General features: G+C 44.7%; 1 protein-coding gene across 5 annotated transcripts in view; it reads left to right on the top strand.

Annotated features, from left to right (window-relative positions):
- The window catches only part of TAF1 (TATA-box binding protein associated factor 1), a 1,380,965-nt gene that overhangs the window by 932,511 nt on the left and 431,449 nt on the right, over positions 1 to 17,005 (top strand). For all 5 annotated transcript variants that reach the window (XM_069612352.1, XM_069612355.1, XM_069612353.1 and 2 more), the window contains exon 25: positions 2,502 to 2,667. In XM_069612352.1, the coding sequence (XP_069468453.1) occupies positions 2,502 to 2,667 (166 nt within the window). The remainder of the gene's footprint in view (positions 1 to 2,501; positions 2,668 to 17,005) is intronic.

Genomic DNA, 17,005 nt, shown 5'->3' with positions numbered 1-17,005 from the left:
ACTTGGCATAAATAAAAGAGCACATATTTCCGCCATGAGACGTCAACACAAATGGCTATTCACAAACAACAAAATGCAATTAAAAATGATCTCTTTGACATACAAAGCTCTCAACAATGACGCTCCTAGCTACCTTATGAACAAAATACAGAAAAAAACCTCTATCAGACCAACCAGAATTACCAACACGAACTGCCTAGTAGTACCTAGATTTAAACTAACCACAATTGGTGGCAATAGGTTCCCTGTGAAGGCTGCTAAAACTTGGAACCTACTACCAAACAACTTGAGAGCAGATCAATCTTACCTACTATTTAGAAGGAACGCCATCCAACACCTTATCTCTACTCCTACTCTATTCCTAGGCACGACACCTGATACTGGTCCCTTTTTTTCCTGTTGAATTATGATATGTTACCTGCACAATCTTTTATGCAATTCACTGACTTTTATGACTCCTGTCTTGTATAATTTGTAACTTTGTAAGTTTCGCATTATCCTACCTGCTGTGCCCTTCTACCCACGGGTCTGCAGCGCATTAGAAATTAATAAAACAAACAAACAAACAAAACATCTGAAAGACTGTCTACAGAGAATGCACACAGCCAAATAACCTGTGCTATGGGTAGGTTCCTATACAGGAGAGTCTGAAACCACGTTTTAGCTCACTGTACCTTCTACAGATGCAGAGGAGGAATCACCTTTTGCATATTAGACCAGGTTATTTGGCAGTGTTTGTTCTCGTTGGAGAGGCTCCCAGACCTTTGCATAAATGTTCTTTTGTGCGGCCCATTGTTCTTTTCTGCAATGCATCCAGTGGTCTAACCTGGTGGCATTCTTGTTTGTTGTAGCTTAGTTTCTGTACAGCAGTTAGGCCAATGGTACAACATATATCAAAAACCATCTATCTGTCAACCCATTTGTGTTTCGGCCACTATTCCGAGTGTTGAGATGGATTACTAGAATCTGGCCTGGTGGACCGATTTTAGGAGTCCACCCTATTTATAGGGAACAGGGGAACTCTGAGAGGTTAGCCAAACCCAATCAAGGTAAGCGGGAAGTCCAATCCCTATAATGTATTGGGCCTTGTGCCCAAAAGTAACAAAGCTTCTTCTTAAGAGAGGGGACTGATGTAGGAAGAGTTCTTGTGGTGGTGAAATGTTCGCCTTTTTGCTCTGTATCAATTAGTCATCATTAGTCATAGGTTTGGCATCGCCACATCTTTCAACAGTGCACAGAGAACGAAGCGGGTAACAACCGGCACTCCGCTGTCTCATCTCTACAAAGGATGTTGTCAGCTTACTCTCAGAGTAGGGATCAAGTAGATGTGGGTGCTCTAATTGATACAGCGCAACAAGGCGAAGTGTTAGTAGACAGGAAAATAATTGAATTATAATTATTCTTTTATAATGCGCTCAAGTGGTTTCTAAGCGTGGGATCGGGATTCAAACCTGTTGCGCTGCAAGCACCACAGGTTCGATCCCCGGGTCCGCGCTTAGAAACCTCTGGGTATTAAGAGCGTTATAAATAACCTATCATATCATATCATTGACAAGGCAAACATTAAACAATGAGAGAAAAGGGGTGCATGTGTGGCTGAGAGTTCATGAGTGTCCAGATGAAGGCAGATATGTGGAATCGCTGCGACAGAATGTTTATTACTGTAAAGATGAGGACAACGGCAAACGTTGTAGGACGGTACTAGGCTTTATTATATTTAAGTTCATAAGCAAATGAACCCCCAACACAGTACAGCACAGCTAAAGCACAGCTGCTGCTCTCCAACTGCTGCCCAAAGGAATCCTCAACATAAGTAAACATTCTGAACACAGTATTACTGATGGAGTGTCACTCTCCTAACATTCTAACACTCCATCCATGGCACTCCATCTAACAAGTAACATCACAACAATTACTGTACCCGGAATGGTGGCCAAAACACAAATGTGTCGATGGATAGATGGTTTTTGATATTTGTGAATGTTATTGTCTAACATATGGTTCGAGGATATTCGCGACAGTGCAGCTCAGCAATGACTGCTCTGGGAATAATACAGTTGGATGTCCATAAGTCGTTGCCTTTACATCATGATTTGGAACGGATATCGCTGGAATTGTAAAAACCTTTAGGGTTACCGGTTTTGTCCATTTATTTAATTTTTGTACACCATTACTGGAAAGAGGAAGATGTGTAATAGTGCACTTACTAACCTCAGTCACTTGACGTTTGATGCAAGATATTTTCAGAGTTTTTTGTATTGAATTGTTGCTTGATGTATATTTTTATATTTAATTAATTAGATTTGACGATGTGCTCCTATCTGAGAACTTTAGACAGTTAAAAATATTACTTATATAAAAATTGGTTTGCTCTCGTTAGGTACTTAGTATCTTGAAGCAGAATACACTGCCAGTGAAAGAGAGCAATTCATCAGGATACCCAGTGTTTGAGAAATGTCTAGTGTGTTGATCTTCATTAAAAGAGAGTTTTTATGTTTTAGTCGCAAGTTTGCGTTGTTCGATGAGCAGCACCGAGAGGAGATGAGGAAAGAACGACGCCGAATTCAAGAACAGCTTCGACGTCTTAAACGGAACCAAGAGAAGGAGAAACTAAAAGGCCCTCCAGAAAAGAAACCCAAGAAAATGAAAGAGCGGCCTGACTTAAAGGTAGTGTGACAAGGTTCTCAGTAAGCCATGTAATGAAGCCGATAGGTTTTCAGTCTTTATTATAAAATGATGTAAAAAAGAGGCAACTGGGGCCTTAAAAGTTGTCCATGTACTGGCTGTCAACTTTGAATTTGGCTCCCGCCGCTCCAGCTCAGGCTCCCTACTCCCAAAGGCCTTGATACAACAGTGCTTCACTATAGCCAGGTTGCCCCTCATGTCTAGGCTGACCCATATCCTTCTTAGGTGACCTAAAATCAGGGTAGTCTGATCATATTTTTGCCCACTCCTCTTGCAACAGTCTTTCAGTCCCCATCTTTTATGTCTCCTGACATTCCTTTTCAGTGGATTGCATTCTCCTGCAGATTCCTTATCAGATATCCAATCCAGCGTCAGCTGCTCAGAAGCTTTTTCGATATGGGACGTAGTACAGCTCGACTGTCGATTATACCTTGAATCAACCGTGCCACTTGTCCACTCCAGATGTGATGTCCGTTGCCATACATATACCAACGTCACTACGCCCCCATACCTCAGTCCCTCATCAGTGCCTTTCCTGCATGCTGCTATTCTGAACAAGTCTTATGAGAGAAATTCCAAATTCAACAAACATTATATTCAATCAATTTCATTGATATGTCTGCTTGTAAGGCGTTGTTCAAGCTTTGCCAGGACGGCAATTCCAAGATGTCGATCACCGACCCACATGGTATCTGCTTGTGAAAGATCATTTCATCGAGGATTGCGGTTCTTGTCAGCTCATGAATCCCAAATTATTTATGGAGTGATCAGCGAAATTAGTACTCAGGCAGCCCCCTGTCAAAATCCCCTGCTTTCTCGACCGCCAGGTCATTGGGTCAGGAGCCCGGGGGCCCTGTAATGACTCCTGAGAATTCCTCAGCGATGATCCCCTCCCATATGACCAAGGGACAGCAGCCACTACCTGATCCTGGCCCTGGGAGTGGTAATATTAAGGCGGTCCATATGGGAGGACACGACTGCCGGAGGAGGTGGTGACTCTATTGGAAGAGATCGTATTCTCACCGTCCCACTGAAGAAAATCTTATAATACCCAAGATCCTGATGGCGTGTAGTCGCCCCACAAATCCTCCTTATTGTAGAACCCAGAAACACCTTCCTTTAAGTCACTCTAGACAGAGTTCCATTCATAGTTCAAACATACATAACACACCCACATCACCCGTTTCTGATGTTTTCTAAGCAAGACTTCTAAATAACATAAATTTAGAAATCCCATAACCTCTATAGACTTCAACTCCCATAAAGCCTAACGCAGACGAGGAGGGAGGCAGGTGTTGATGCAGATTGAAAGAAACCCAAAACCAAATAAGCAGATTAGTTGTTTGGTTGAATTATGAGTGTGCGGGCCATTTAAAATTTAAAATAGCATCCACACTCAAATTGCACCCAGAACAGGAGAGCACTGTGCCGTAGGAAGTAGAGAGAATAAGCACATCATTGCGGCAGCTTACAAATGCGAGAGTCGCATTCCGGCTTGGCACGAAGGAAGGAGCCAGGAAGCAGCATTCTCCGGTCCAGGCCAGAGCAAGAAGTTGGCGGGTGAGTGCAGAGCTGAAGGAAGGTCTGCAGCACGAAGGAGGCGGCTCGTCGGGGAATCTTCATCGTGGAGACATGCCACGAATCAGAGATGCTCCAAACCACCAGTGATATTTCCCAAAGCCATTGGGGATCCCAGGGCTTACAGGCAGGCATGTAAACAAGTGAATGAATTAAGAATATTTGAATACCGACCAAATAAAGTGCAACAACAAAACGTCCCTATGCATGAGATGTCAATGAGGGGAAAGTTGAAACAAATATTACCTTAAGCAAGCAGATAGAAATACAGCAAAGTAATATAACTGTGGCATATTAAAGGACAGTGAAATTGGTAAGGAGTCCTGGTGAAAGGAGTACACCAGGTAGTTGGCATTTGGGGTGAAGATGCGTGGTAGAGAAGTACACCAAAGGATCTGCAGGACCCGGGAGAAGGATTCCTGGCAGGGGAGTATACAAGGCAATCCATCAAAAGCATATGAAGTTATAAGACATTGTGGCAGGATACCTGACAGGGGAGTATACCAGGAGATCTAGGAAGTACAAAGAGGAAGTCCTAGCAGCCAAATGGGCCAGGCACTTTGAAATGGAATACAAACTTTAAAATTGCAGATACCTGATCGGGCGGGGGGGACACCAGGGCATCTGAAGAACCCATCAAAGGATTCTTGGCAGGAGAGTATACCAGGACGTCCATGAAAGTTGTAGAAGGAAATTTACCCATGTTGAAAAACACCTGGAAGAGAAGTATACCAGGGAAACTGAGAAACACATGAAAGAGGTCTTGGTGGGTAGATGCACCAGGCATTTGAAGTTGAACAAATGTGAAAAGATACCTGGCAGTGGAGTAAGCCCAGGGAATCTGAAGAGCTCACAAGAGGATTCCTGATAAGGAAACGCATCAAGTAATCCGCCAAAGTACAGGAGAAGGTAAAGAAAACCTTGTGTGGAATGTCTTATCTGAATAAGAACTTTTGTAAATCCAAGAAACTAAGTAAGATTTGATTGTTATGGAATGTATTGTCTGCATGAGAACTTTCTAAACCTAACTTAAGGAACCAAAGAAACTATTGTTTGAGAAAGAGACTTTTCCCATTCTACCTAAACATCCAGAGGACAGGAACCACCCTCTGGATCCAAGGATTTCTCCTTGGAAAATACGTTTCTGTTGGATTTACCCATTTACTTTGATTATGAACACTTTTTGCCACCCATAAATCAGAGTGATTTCCTTGCACCCTTAGCTGTTCATTTCTAGTCTGAGGGCCAGATTAGAATGTTTTGGACACGAGGACAGTTTATACGTTTAATGACTTGACACAGACTGGTCTGTAGTTTGTTTCCTATGTAAAGAAACTCCTTAGGATAGGGATAGAGAGGCGTTTATCCAAGCCGTTTCCATTAAATAAAGATGTCTGATAATAGGAAAGGAAGAACATGTTAAAGCCTATCTCGGTCCGGGCCCATCGAAAGCCGAATGGGAAGCTTTCATGCAGCAGATGCTCCAAGTGTTTAAAGCAGCTGCAGCCTGTACAAATCAGGTCTAAACGCTTCAGGCTCCCACGCACCAGTTGCACCCAGTGTTTCCGGCGCCAAGGAGACCAAATCGGGTCCGACACACACCTGCTCTATCATGACTACCAGATAATCAGCCATGGCGCCTAAGGGTCCTGAAGTTCTGGCGCTTTTAGGCCTGGGAACTATGACATTGGCGCCGACAGCCGATCCTTCTTTTGCTCTCAACTCACGCACGACATTCTATGACACTATGCGGTCGATTTTCATTGATATGGGGGACCCAGGTGCCTTTTGGCTTCGTACCCGTGGATGCCTGGGCTGGTGGGATGATTTCATTACTGACCAGGCTGATTTGGTTGCCCTTGCTGAGGGACTCCAAGTTGCAAGTGGGTTGGACTCATCCCCTGACCTTGACATGCATCAAGCTGCCTCAAATGGGCACCCTTATGCTCAGTAACGAAGAACGGTTGAGACAGTGGTTGAGGCTCAAGGCTTAGGTGCTACTGCAAAGCCCCGATCACCCTATGGCCTCACTGACCTACTGGACAAAGGTCCTCCAACGGAAAGGGCATTACCCTTTAATGCTACCATTGCAGATTCCATTGGTACGCTGTGGCTGAGGCCTTGCTCCACTCCAGCGGTGGCTCCAGAGCTTACTAAAAAGGGTCTTACCTTTTCTAGCTTCCCTCCCAACCCGTGACGGTTTAGTTGTACAAGGAGCTACAGTGAGCGCCAGACCAGCCACTTCTACCTCTAATTTGCCTACAGATAGGTAATCGAAGAAAATTGATGGTCTAGCCAAGAAAATCTTTGCCTCTGGCAGCATGGACTATGGAGGTTTATAAGGCAGGCGGCAGAACACATCCATGCTGGCAAAATGAGGGACGGTTTTCTACAGCTGGTTGATGACAATAAAGAGGTAGCTTGCCCGGCACTGTAGCCGGGTCTGAACCCTGCAGACTGCGTGGGCACGGCAATGGGGGCGTCTATTGTGCTGAGAAGGTCAGCCTATCTGCTCAGTTCGGGGTTCTCACCAAATGTCCAAGCTAAGCTACTGGACATAGCTTTTGACGGTGAGCACCTGTTTGGGCCGAAGGCCGACGAGTCCTTCCAGAGTACCAGCTAAATCTATGGGTCTAGCTGTACAGCAACCCCAGAAGCAATCTTTTGGCTTTTCCTCAAGAGAAAGAGACTTTAAATGGTACATTCAATTTGGAAAGACAGCTCCTGCAAGCCCGGCAAGGGCAAAGGTGTTTCTTGCGCTCCGGACAGAGCTGGGGAGCCTCTGTGGGCCAGCAGACACTGGCAGGGGTGTTGGCGCCCGCTGAGCTGCTTTAAGGTCTCCCCTCATGCTTCCCCGGCTGGAGGGAAAATTTCCGAGCACATGCCTCAGTGGAAGGGGTAACCTCTGACGCTTCCCCATTGCAGCTTGTTGAATGGGGGTACGGTTTACCTTTCTTATGAAGACTACCGTAGAGACCATCCCCCCACACCCTTAGCAACACCCAGAACAGGATCTCCAAAGAGCTGCAAGCCCTGTTATTGAAAGGTGCTGACTGGTGTTTTCTCTCAGCGCTGTCATCTCGGCGGGCGATGTGCTCGCTGTCCAGTTGTTCCACTCCCATTTCGTGCCGCCGTGGTTGGCGTTGCTGGATGCGTGTTGGGCATTGAGAGTACTAAGAGCTTCGGTCAGTCTGGTATGAGTCAGTCTGGCCCTTGGCACTTGGCACACCACAGGCTGCATCTTTGAGGTTCTAGACTGTGGACATACTCTTACTATTGTACAAATGCCTTAAAGTGGGGGTAACACTTGACTTAAACTGGCCTCGAGATAATCAGAATGCCTATATCTAGATCTCCTGATATTCAGTGGATCTGCCCTCTCAGCCCATGCTTTTGAACACAAAGGAGACGGAGGGAGTGGATAATCAGGACAGCCAATTGTTTCTGATGGGGGGCGGGCCCTAACTGAAAGGCAAGTTCGAAGCACAGACTGTCTCATTTCATCATTGACTGTCACTGATATCCCCAATGAAGAAGGTTGAGAAAGTTATCCTGGAGTCTCCTATTCAGACCCCGCTGGGAAATGTTGTGAGGGATGGTGAGCTAATTAATTTTGCGTCATGGCAACACACTAAGGAGAGCGTAATGTTCAAGATTGACCCGTCTGCAACATTATAATAACCAATGTGGAGAAGCCTGGGACGATTGAGTCTAGAGAGGCGCTCAGCAACAATAGCCTAGCCTAGTTACACCAGAGAGTAGGGCCTGACTCTATTAGAGTGCAGGACTGGATCTGAAATGAATGAATGAATGGTGAGTAACACAGACTGCATAGTGATAGGCTGTGGACAGAGTAATATCCCTCACTGTTTGAGCCTGTGTAAGTGTCTGAGTAATGTGTCGCCCAACTCTAACCTAAGATTTGTATTGGATTAATCTGCATTGGTGAAATCAAGCCATGCCTGCTAGGATAGTTCTTGGTCTTACTTTTCCTGGTATCTGCTTGATTTTATTGATTTATTGGGAGCCACTGCTCGCTGTTTACCCTCTTTAATCTCTCTCCAAATATTCTAACAATTGCTCCATAGTGGTTTTTGTCTTTGAGTAATTTATTTATGTAATTTGTTATTTTTTTCTTTATTTTATGTTTTATGTGAGTGCTCTGATGCCTTTGGGTTTGTTGCGCTATACAAACAGTACAACAAAAAGAAATACACATGGTGTCACCTGAGCAGAGAGGATCGGGCTGCTATTCCCGTTATTTCCTGGTGCCCAAGAAAGGTGGAGGACTCGTCCCATTTTGGACCTCGGGGCCTTGAACATGTTCAAGATGGTGGCGTTGAAGGAAATTCTCCAGACTCTGCAGTTTCAGGACTGGGGGTGTCCCTGGATCTTCGGGACGCTTATTTCTATCCATCAGAAGGACAGGCGTTTCCTGAGATTCGTCATCAGGGACCCGCATTATCAATTCAAGGTACTCCCCTTTAGCCTATCCTACGTGCCCAGGTTCTTGGCCAAGCTCATTGCAATGGTGGTGGCGCACCACAGGAGATCTGGTGTTCACAGATTCCCTTACCTGGACGACTGGCTGATCCGAGGGAAGTTTTTGCAACAGGTATTGATGCAGCTCGAGGAAACCTGCTTGCTGCTTCATGAGTTGGGCTTCTCCCTAAACTTCCAGATGTCCCACGTCACACCAACGCAGAAGCTCCAGTACACCAGAGCAGTCCTGGACACACAGGTGGGGAAGGATTTTCCCCCGAAGAGTCACCAATGTCAGGCAAATGGTCAAGCTCTTCCAGAATCACGACATCCTACCAGCGGCTTCCTTCCTCTGCCTCTTAGGCCTCATGGCTTCCTGCATTTTTCTGATGACACAGGCAAGACTGTGCATGAGTTCTCTGCAATGGCTTGTTTGAGGCAGACCATGGTATCCAGAGAGATGACACAGACAACGTAGTTCAAGTTTCAACAAACTTTATTCAAATGTCAGGATGGTACAAGGCCTAACCTGCCCTATAACTAAGGTATTGAGTTTCCCTACCTAAAGAAAACTAAGGTACTTCTGTGTCTGTAAGTCCAACTCAAAAGTCTCTCTGTATCAAAACCTACGCTTGCCCTCACATCTAGAGAAACACATGGTGTGGGGTTTCTTCTTAACATAAAGAATATTGCTAAAAAATAAAGTCTTGGCTGCTCTCAGCTTAAGTCCTTCATGGGTTTTCTATTTCAGGCTCAATACAGTTCCAATAGCTGTTTGTCTCACCAATGTTCAATCAGGCCTTGAGGTTCCCTGTCCCAAGTTCAATATGGTACAGTTTGCATAAAGAGAGGATGCTGGGGTTCCTTTCTCCAAAATAATGCTTCTCAGTTTGTTCAACTCTCAGGGTTCCCTACCCCAAGATTTCAATATAGCACTCACTCTAATGCCACTTGTTCAGTGTTCAAAAATGCAAGAAAACAGGTTCACTTGTTCCGCCTTCTAGCTTTATCAATTAGTTTACAGTTCTCAGTGGCTTACTCACAATGTCTTTGGCTGATCTTCATTCAGGGCTCTCTGGTCTAGGCCTAGTTGTCAGACCACACGGTCCACCCATCACCGGTCACGCAACAAGGAATTCTACACTTCTACTTGGCTTGGTTCGGCACCTCTGTGATCTTCACAGTAAAGAGCCCTTTGGTCTAGGCATGGTTCTCAGAACGCACAGTCTACCCATTATAGTTTGTGCAACCACAAGGCTCCATTTGTTTATTTGGCCCCACACAGGGCTTCAGGTTTTCCACACCCATCTTTCTTTTGGGTAATGAAACCCTTTAATTGTGTGCTTCAGTTCGGTTCACAATGTTGCTGATAAACAATTTGACATTCACTATGTAGGTTTCACTTTCAAAAGTTTTTGTTACTCAATATCACTTGCTCTTGATCAAATAGCAATTTCTATTCAGTGCAGCATTCAATATTGTTCGTATTCACCGGTGCTTACAGACCCTTACTTGCCTGTGGTCCTGTGGGGGCGCTCCAGTCTTCCTGTGTCCTTCCGACAATCACGGGCTCTTGCCTTTCCCCGGAGTTGGCCCCTGCTGCTCAGGCTCACTTCTTCCATAGTCTGGAAGCAGACTGCATATGTTCTGCTCGTTCACCGAGCATGTCCTTGCACACGCCGGCTTCCCAGTTCCTCCCAGATAATGCAGACTGCGCTCGCTCTGTGCTCAGCTTCTCTCGGCAGGTCAGCTGCTCGGCAGCTCAGTCTGCTCCCCTTCCACTGTGAAGGCTGCCGGTCCTGCAAACGCCACGTGACCCTTTCTCCTCCAGTCCTGCAGGTCCTCCCGGATCATTGCCAGTCTCCAGACTGCCTAGTCTCACTCTAAGGTGGCGATTCTCCTCCTCCTGAACGTGGTTGCCTCTGCTTCCTTTATATACCTGAGCCCTATTAAGGGGCCTCGGGTTTGTATTGTTGACCTGAATTGCCTGGTTGTAATGAGCCCAATTAATGTGACATGGCTGACCTTCAGTGCTGCTTGCTCTTACATCTCTCGTCTTCCTCTCAGTATCACAGTGGGGTTGGCGATAGGACGTGTGTATTGCTCCTATTTGCCTCTTCCTCTTCTCAGTACTTGATGGGCACTTACAGGAGAGAATATGGCATGAGTGGACGTAGCCCATGAAGGCTGAGGGAAGGAAAGGTGAGTCTATATTAGAAAAGGGCGGGGGGAAATACCATGTTCGCCATCCAGCTCCCTCTCCCCAAGAACCCTCCATCCAGCTGATCATTCCTCGTCCATCCACCCCCAGGGTCAGGATCCAAAAGCGATGGCCCTTACCTGTTCACCTGAGCAGAAGATCCCTGGGGAATAGTTGTGTGGGTGCCTTCAGGTTTCTCACACTATTGAGAGATCGCTGGTCCCAGTATTTCGATGCCATGAAGGACATTCTGAAGTGTCCATGTCAATGGCCAGCGACCTATCTTGGTTGTCCAGCAGAGAGAACATAATGATGGGTGTTAGGTAGATTTTCATTTTTGTGTGAAATTCTCCCCACTTGGCGAGTCCCCCTAGCACATTGGATTTTTGGACTGATTCTCCTGAGTGGGTGGGAACCTATTTCCACACTCAGTCATCCTGGTCCACTAGGCACCTTTGAAGAAGACATAACCACCCTCTTAAACACTAATGCCAAACTGGGAACACAAATATTTCTACTAGTCGATTTTAACTTAGGCTATAAGGACCTAAAAGACTCCAATGCCTTCACCATAGCCAACACTATTGTGGAAGCAGGCCTCACTATACGGAATAACGGCCCCACACACTCTAAAGGCCGCACATTGGACTGGGTCGCAGACATCAACTGCGTTTCCCTCATAACGGCAACTGAACCTTGCATATGGACTGTTCACTATCTGATTTCATTGACCATTTCAGACCTCCCCCAACCTAAATCTACTAAACATCATGCTGCTCCTGCCCTCACCCGCTGCAAAAAAAATATAACACTCTCGAATCTTCTCCCCCTGATCCAACCTATCACTAATCACTCTAGCCTGATCTCTAACCCTAATGATCTAGCTGACCTGTACAATAACACCATCAACTCGGCAATTGACGCCATTGCGCCGCTGAAACTCACCAAATCTAAACCTATTGCCCATCTTAACACCTGGTTCACTCCCACGCTAAAAGCCCTACGCAAAGAGAAACGACACGCAGAAGCCTGCTGGAGAAAAAACCCTTCTCCCCATAACAAAAACCTCCTCACTGCCCTTACTGACAGCTACAAAAAACAAATCATTCAGGCCAAAAAAGAGACCTTTAATGACAGAATCAAAAAAGTGAATTCGAATACCAGGGAAATCTTCTCCATCCTGAGAGAATTAGAATCCCCAATTGCACCCATAGACTCTTGTACCAAAGACAAAGCCTGGTGAACAAACATTTAAAAGGCCTTATGCAACAAAATCACAATGTTACAAGACAAAATATTAGCCAAACAATCCGCCCTCCACAACATTGCCCTCTCCACGCAAGAAACCATCCTTCAGGAACTTGCCGCCAACCAAACTAAACCCCCTAACCAATTTAGTTTTAGAGCCATTTCTATTGCGGAAACTAAGAACATCATCATGTCTCTTAAACCATCTCGATGCCTTGGTGACACCTGTCCAGCCCCAATTATTAAAGAGGCTGCACATGAACTAGCCCCCTTCGTCACATCATTTATCAACTCATCATTCAAATCATGCTCTGTGCCAACCAACCTTAAAGATGCCTGGATATTACCTCTCCTAAAAAAAGCAAACCTGGACCCCAATGTCCCAACGAACTATAGGCCCACAACAACTGTCCCGTTCCTCCTCAAAATCTTAGATAAAGCTGCATATCTACTGATCCAATCCTACCTGGAGATCAACAATCTACTAGGAACAAGACAATCAGAATTTATACCAAGACATGGAACCGAAACGGCTCTCCTTCATCTTAAAAACCAACTAGACGAGCGCAAAGATGGAGGAAACATCTCTATTCTCCTACTCCTAGACCTATCAGCTGCCTTCGACCTGGTAGATCACAAGGTACTCTGTAATCGCCTCAAATCGGCGGCCAACTTCTCCACAAAAGCCACGGCGTGGATAAACCCATTCTTGGACCAGAGAACCATAAGAGTCTTCTCACCTACATCAGCAGCGGACCCAGTCCCCATCACCTGTGAGTCCCTCAAGGGTCATGCGTTTCCCCCACTTTGTACAATATTTTTACAAAGCCTCTCTTTGATATATTGGACAAACTAAGGGTCTCATATACCAACTACGCTGATGATACCCAGATTCTTATCCCAATCCAGGGTGACTATGAAAAGGACACCAGCCTCATAAATAAAATCTACCAAATCATCCAAACCTGGATGGCGCCACACATGTCCTATGTCTTAACGATGACAAGACTGAGCTCTTAAAGGCATGGTCTAGTAAAAATGTTTATTGTCCCTACGGGTCGGCCATGTTTTTTTAAGCCTAAGTGGCTCGATTTTAGAAAACTTTCCTATGGACCTTACCCGAGTTTTCGTCCATTAAACGCACGCGAAAACAAGTACCAGGGAGCCGCCATTTTCTGATAATCCTATCTTTTCCCCGATCCCCCTGGCTGACCTGCTTTTGCAGCACTAAATCAATTCCCCAGCCCCTGAGCCTGACATTATCAAAACATTCATATTCCCCGCGACGTTACTGTGCTGCGTAGGCAAACGCGCCCAGTCGTCTTCTGCACAACTCCACACAGAACCCGGAAACCAACACAGATCAACTCACAACACAGCGCGCCACAATTCGGAATATGAAACTGTACTTTAAAATGAAACAGCAACACGGTACATTTGGTAAAGTACATTTATTTGACATTAAATGTTTAGAGAATATTCAGCAATTGCCATATGAACTCCGGAAGCCATTTATTTTCTTTTATCTGCATCCGCAATAACTGTTCCGTTTCATCTTGAGTCACGCGCTGTTCCTTTATGGTACACAGGGGGTTCATTTTCGTAAAAAGAATCACTTTGGAAGCACGGTGAACCGCAAGGCTGTTCCATCAACTAGTCACTAGTCCAGCCTAAAGGTTATGTTGCTTCTAGCCACTAGTACAGCGTAAGGGCATGTGGGCCCTTGGCGATCGTCCCATAATATGGTGATCGTGCTCCAGTTGTTGACACAAAGCTGCAGGTGTCTGCTGAAGAATCCATCCGCCGGTGTCTCAAACAGATGGCAGTGGCAGAATGGAATCAAATACCTGTTATGAAAACAAAAAAATAATTAGTCTCGCTAGCCGAACTTTATTAATATTACTCATTTTATTTATTACGGCCGATCAGAAACTATTTGCTTGCAAGGATAGTTCAATGGAGTAAGTTTGTCTCTAAAATCAATGCGAAAAGTAACGAGATAAATCGAGGCCAACACACAATGATAAACGACAGTTAGTCTACATGCGTGAGGAATGATATGATATATGATATGGCATTTGTAACGTGCCTATACTCAAGTGTTTCTAGGCGTGACGAGGCAGGTGGGGAACAAGGGCAGACAGACAACGATCCTGCTAGGCCAGGTGTCTTTCTGATTGCGCATGGGGAAGGGCTGTACATGGTTAGTTGAATACAAATTAAATAATAGGGCCAGCTGGTGGCAAGTGCAAGGTAAATGCCGGGAGAAGGGGCTGAAGGATACAGAGACAGTCCCGTAGTGCAGGTAGGCAGTGCAGGGAAAAGTGGCTGGGCCAAGGACCAAGATCGGTGAGACCAGTGGACCTGCATGCCCATGTGCCCACTACGAACAGTTTTACTTGCTTTTCCTAGCTCTTCATTCATTCATTTATTCATGCATCCATTCATTAAATCTTCATTCCGGTATAAAAGCGTGTAAAGATTTACTTACATTATATTTGAAATTTCCATTGTGTCTCTTCATAATGCAGTCTGTAAAACGGACCGTGCTCTTGACAATGATTTTTCGTATACTGACCTAAAATGAAACTCGGTCTAGTTTCTGAATTTTCTGCCTTATCGTCTCTTACGTTATTGCGCACTCCCTTCAAATGGAATGCACACATTTCAGCATACTTATAATTTCCATCAAACAACTGTCGAATACAATGTATTTGCTCTCTTTCATTAGACTGTCATCCTGCGTCAACGTTGTTTCGGCCTTTGAATTTGTGGAGATTTCAACACATTGGAAAGTAATATCGCTGCTATCAAGTTCTGATGCGTCGATGGATGCTGCGGCTGGTTCATTCTCTGTCATTTCAACATCTATTACTTCAACATTGATGGGAGAACACAACAAATGTTGACAGGTTTTTTGGTGGCAAATTTTTGGCGGGTGTAGATTGTGTAAATTGATCTGCAACTACTTCAGAGCTATCTTCAATACATTCAATAACATCTTCTTGTGGTGGTGCGGTCGCACTGTAGCTATGGACCAATGCAACTTTGCTGTAGTCTCCAAACACAGTTAATTCATGTTCTGGCCATTGGACATGAGCATCTCGAGCCTGAACACGCCTCGCCTCAATTAATAGTTCCTCCATAGTGTACACGGTCTGGCAAGCCACATCTCTCATTCGCTTCACTGTCTGTGTGTGTATAGTTGTGACACCCACGGGTAACTGAAGGAGAGATTGGAAAAGGGATGTTCAGTTTAAACACAAGATGGAGTGTAGTAGAATTGACTGGAAAAAAACATAAAATAGTCCCCAGCACAAACATTTTTTTAAAGTTATGAACTGTTTGTAACTAACCTTTTTTGTTTTTTTTTCTTTGCAACTTTTCTTTGCAACTTTTTTGACTCGACCTTCAACATCTGCACGCTGTAGCTCTGATTCGTTTCCGCATGTCCTCCCTTCCTTTTGCGCTGCAACGACTATATTTTCTGTATCCGCATAAACCACACGGAATGAGGCTCCATCGTCTCCCTGAAACATAGTACTTTCATTACTATGTATCAAAATATTGTTAGCATAAAACACACGTGAGGACGAACACACAGGTACATCTCAATAGCCAAACACGATTTAAACATTGTGTGCAACAATCAAACGACAAGTATTCGACCAGTGATGATCTATTTCGATGGAGCTGTCAGTATCCATACCTCTGGCTCTGCATGGACTGCCATGAATGGTTGTATTGGAGAGGAGGCATCCGCATCTCCCTGAAACACAGTACTTGCATTAGTATGCCTTTCAATATTGGAAATACAACACACACTTGGGTTCGACGGCACAGGTACATATAAAGAGATAACCACAAATGATGCATTGTCCAAAAGAATCAAGGAAAATCCAAATATGATCACATTTCATCGACTTATTTCAACGATTCCTTTGCATCTGCATCATCTAAATGAGATGTTGTGATTGTGGTGGAAGCTCCGTCATCTCCCTGAAACGCAGTACTTGGATTAGTATGGTTTTCAATATTGGAAACATAACACACACTTGGGTTCGACGGCACAGGTACATATAAAGAGATAACCGCAAATGATGCATTGTCCAAAAGAATCAAGGAAAATCTAGATATGATCACATTTCATCGACTTTTTTCAACAAATTATTTACATCTGCATCATCTAAATTGGATGTTGTGATTGTAGTGGAAGCTTCGTCGTCTCCCTGAAACACAGCACTTGCGTTAATAGGGAAGAAAGTATAGCAAATGGAATCACGTTGTATGATCACGCATGATGGAGCTGTCATTATCCATACCTCGTGCTGCTGAAGAATATCTATGGATGTTGCAAATGTAGTGCGCACTTCCGAAAGCTGTTGCGCCGATTCGTATACTTGAATGTCAGGCTCTGCATCAAGTGCAGGGGTTGACGCTCCAACTGCCTGAAACATAGTACTTGCATTAGTGAGGATTACAATTGTGAAAACATAACACACACCTGGGGTCGACAGCACAGGTACATATCAACGGCTAACCACGAATGAAACATTGTGTAGAACAATCAAACGACAAGAATTCCAGCTCTGGTCATCATCAGTCATTATCCATACCTCCTGCTGTTGAAGAACATCTAGAAATGTTGTAGATGTGGCGGACGCTTCAGCATCTCCCTGAAAGACAGTACTTGCATTAGTATGGATAACACTAATTATAACTGAAAACAAACACCAGTGGACGATAACTAAGGTGTATATCAATTGGAAAGCAGTAACCAAACATTCGGTAAAATAATTACACAATAGAATA

Source organism: Ambystoma mexicanum, chromosome 5p (genome assembly GCF_040938575.1).
Source record: "Ambystoma mexicanum isolate Mex_15411 chromosome 5p, UKY_AmexF1_1, whole genome shotgun sequence".
In the NCBI taxonomy this organism is placed as follows: Eukaryota; Metazoa; Chordata; class Amphibia; order Caudata; family Ambystomatidae; genus Ambystoma; species Ambystoma mexicanum.
Note: the sequence above shows the minus strand (reverse complement) of the source record. Positions and strands in the feature narration are given on the sequence as shown.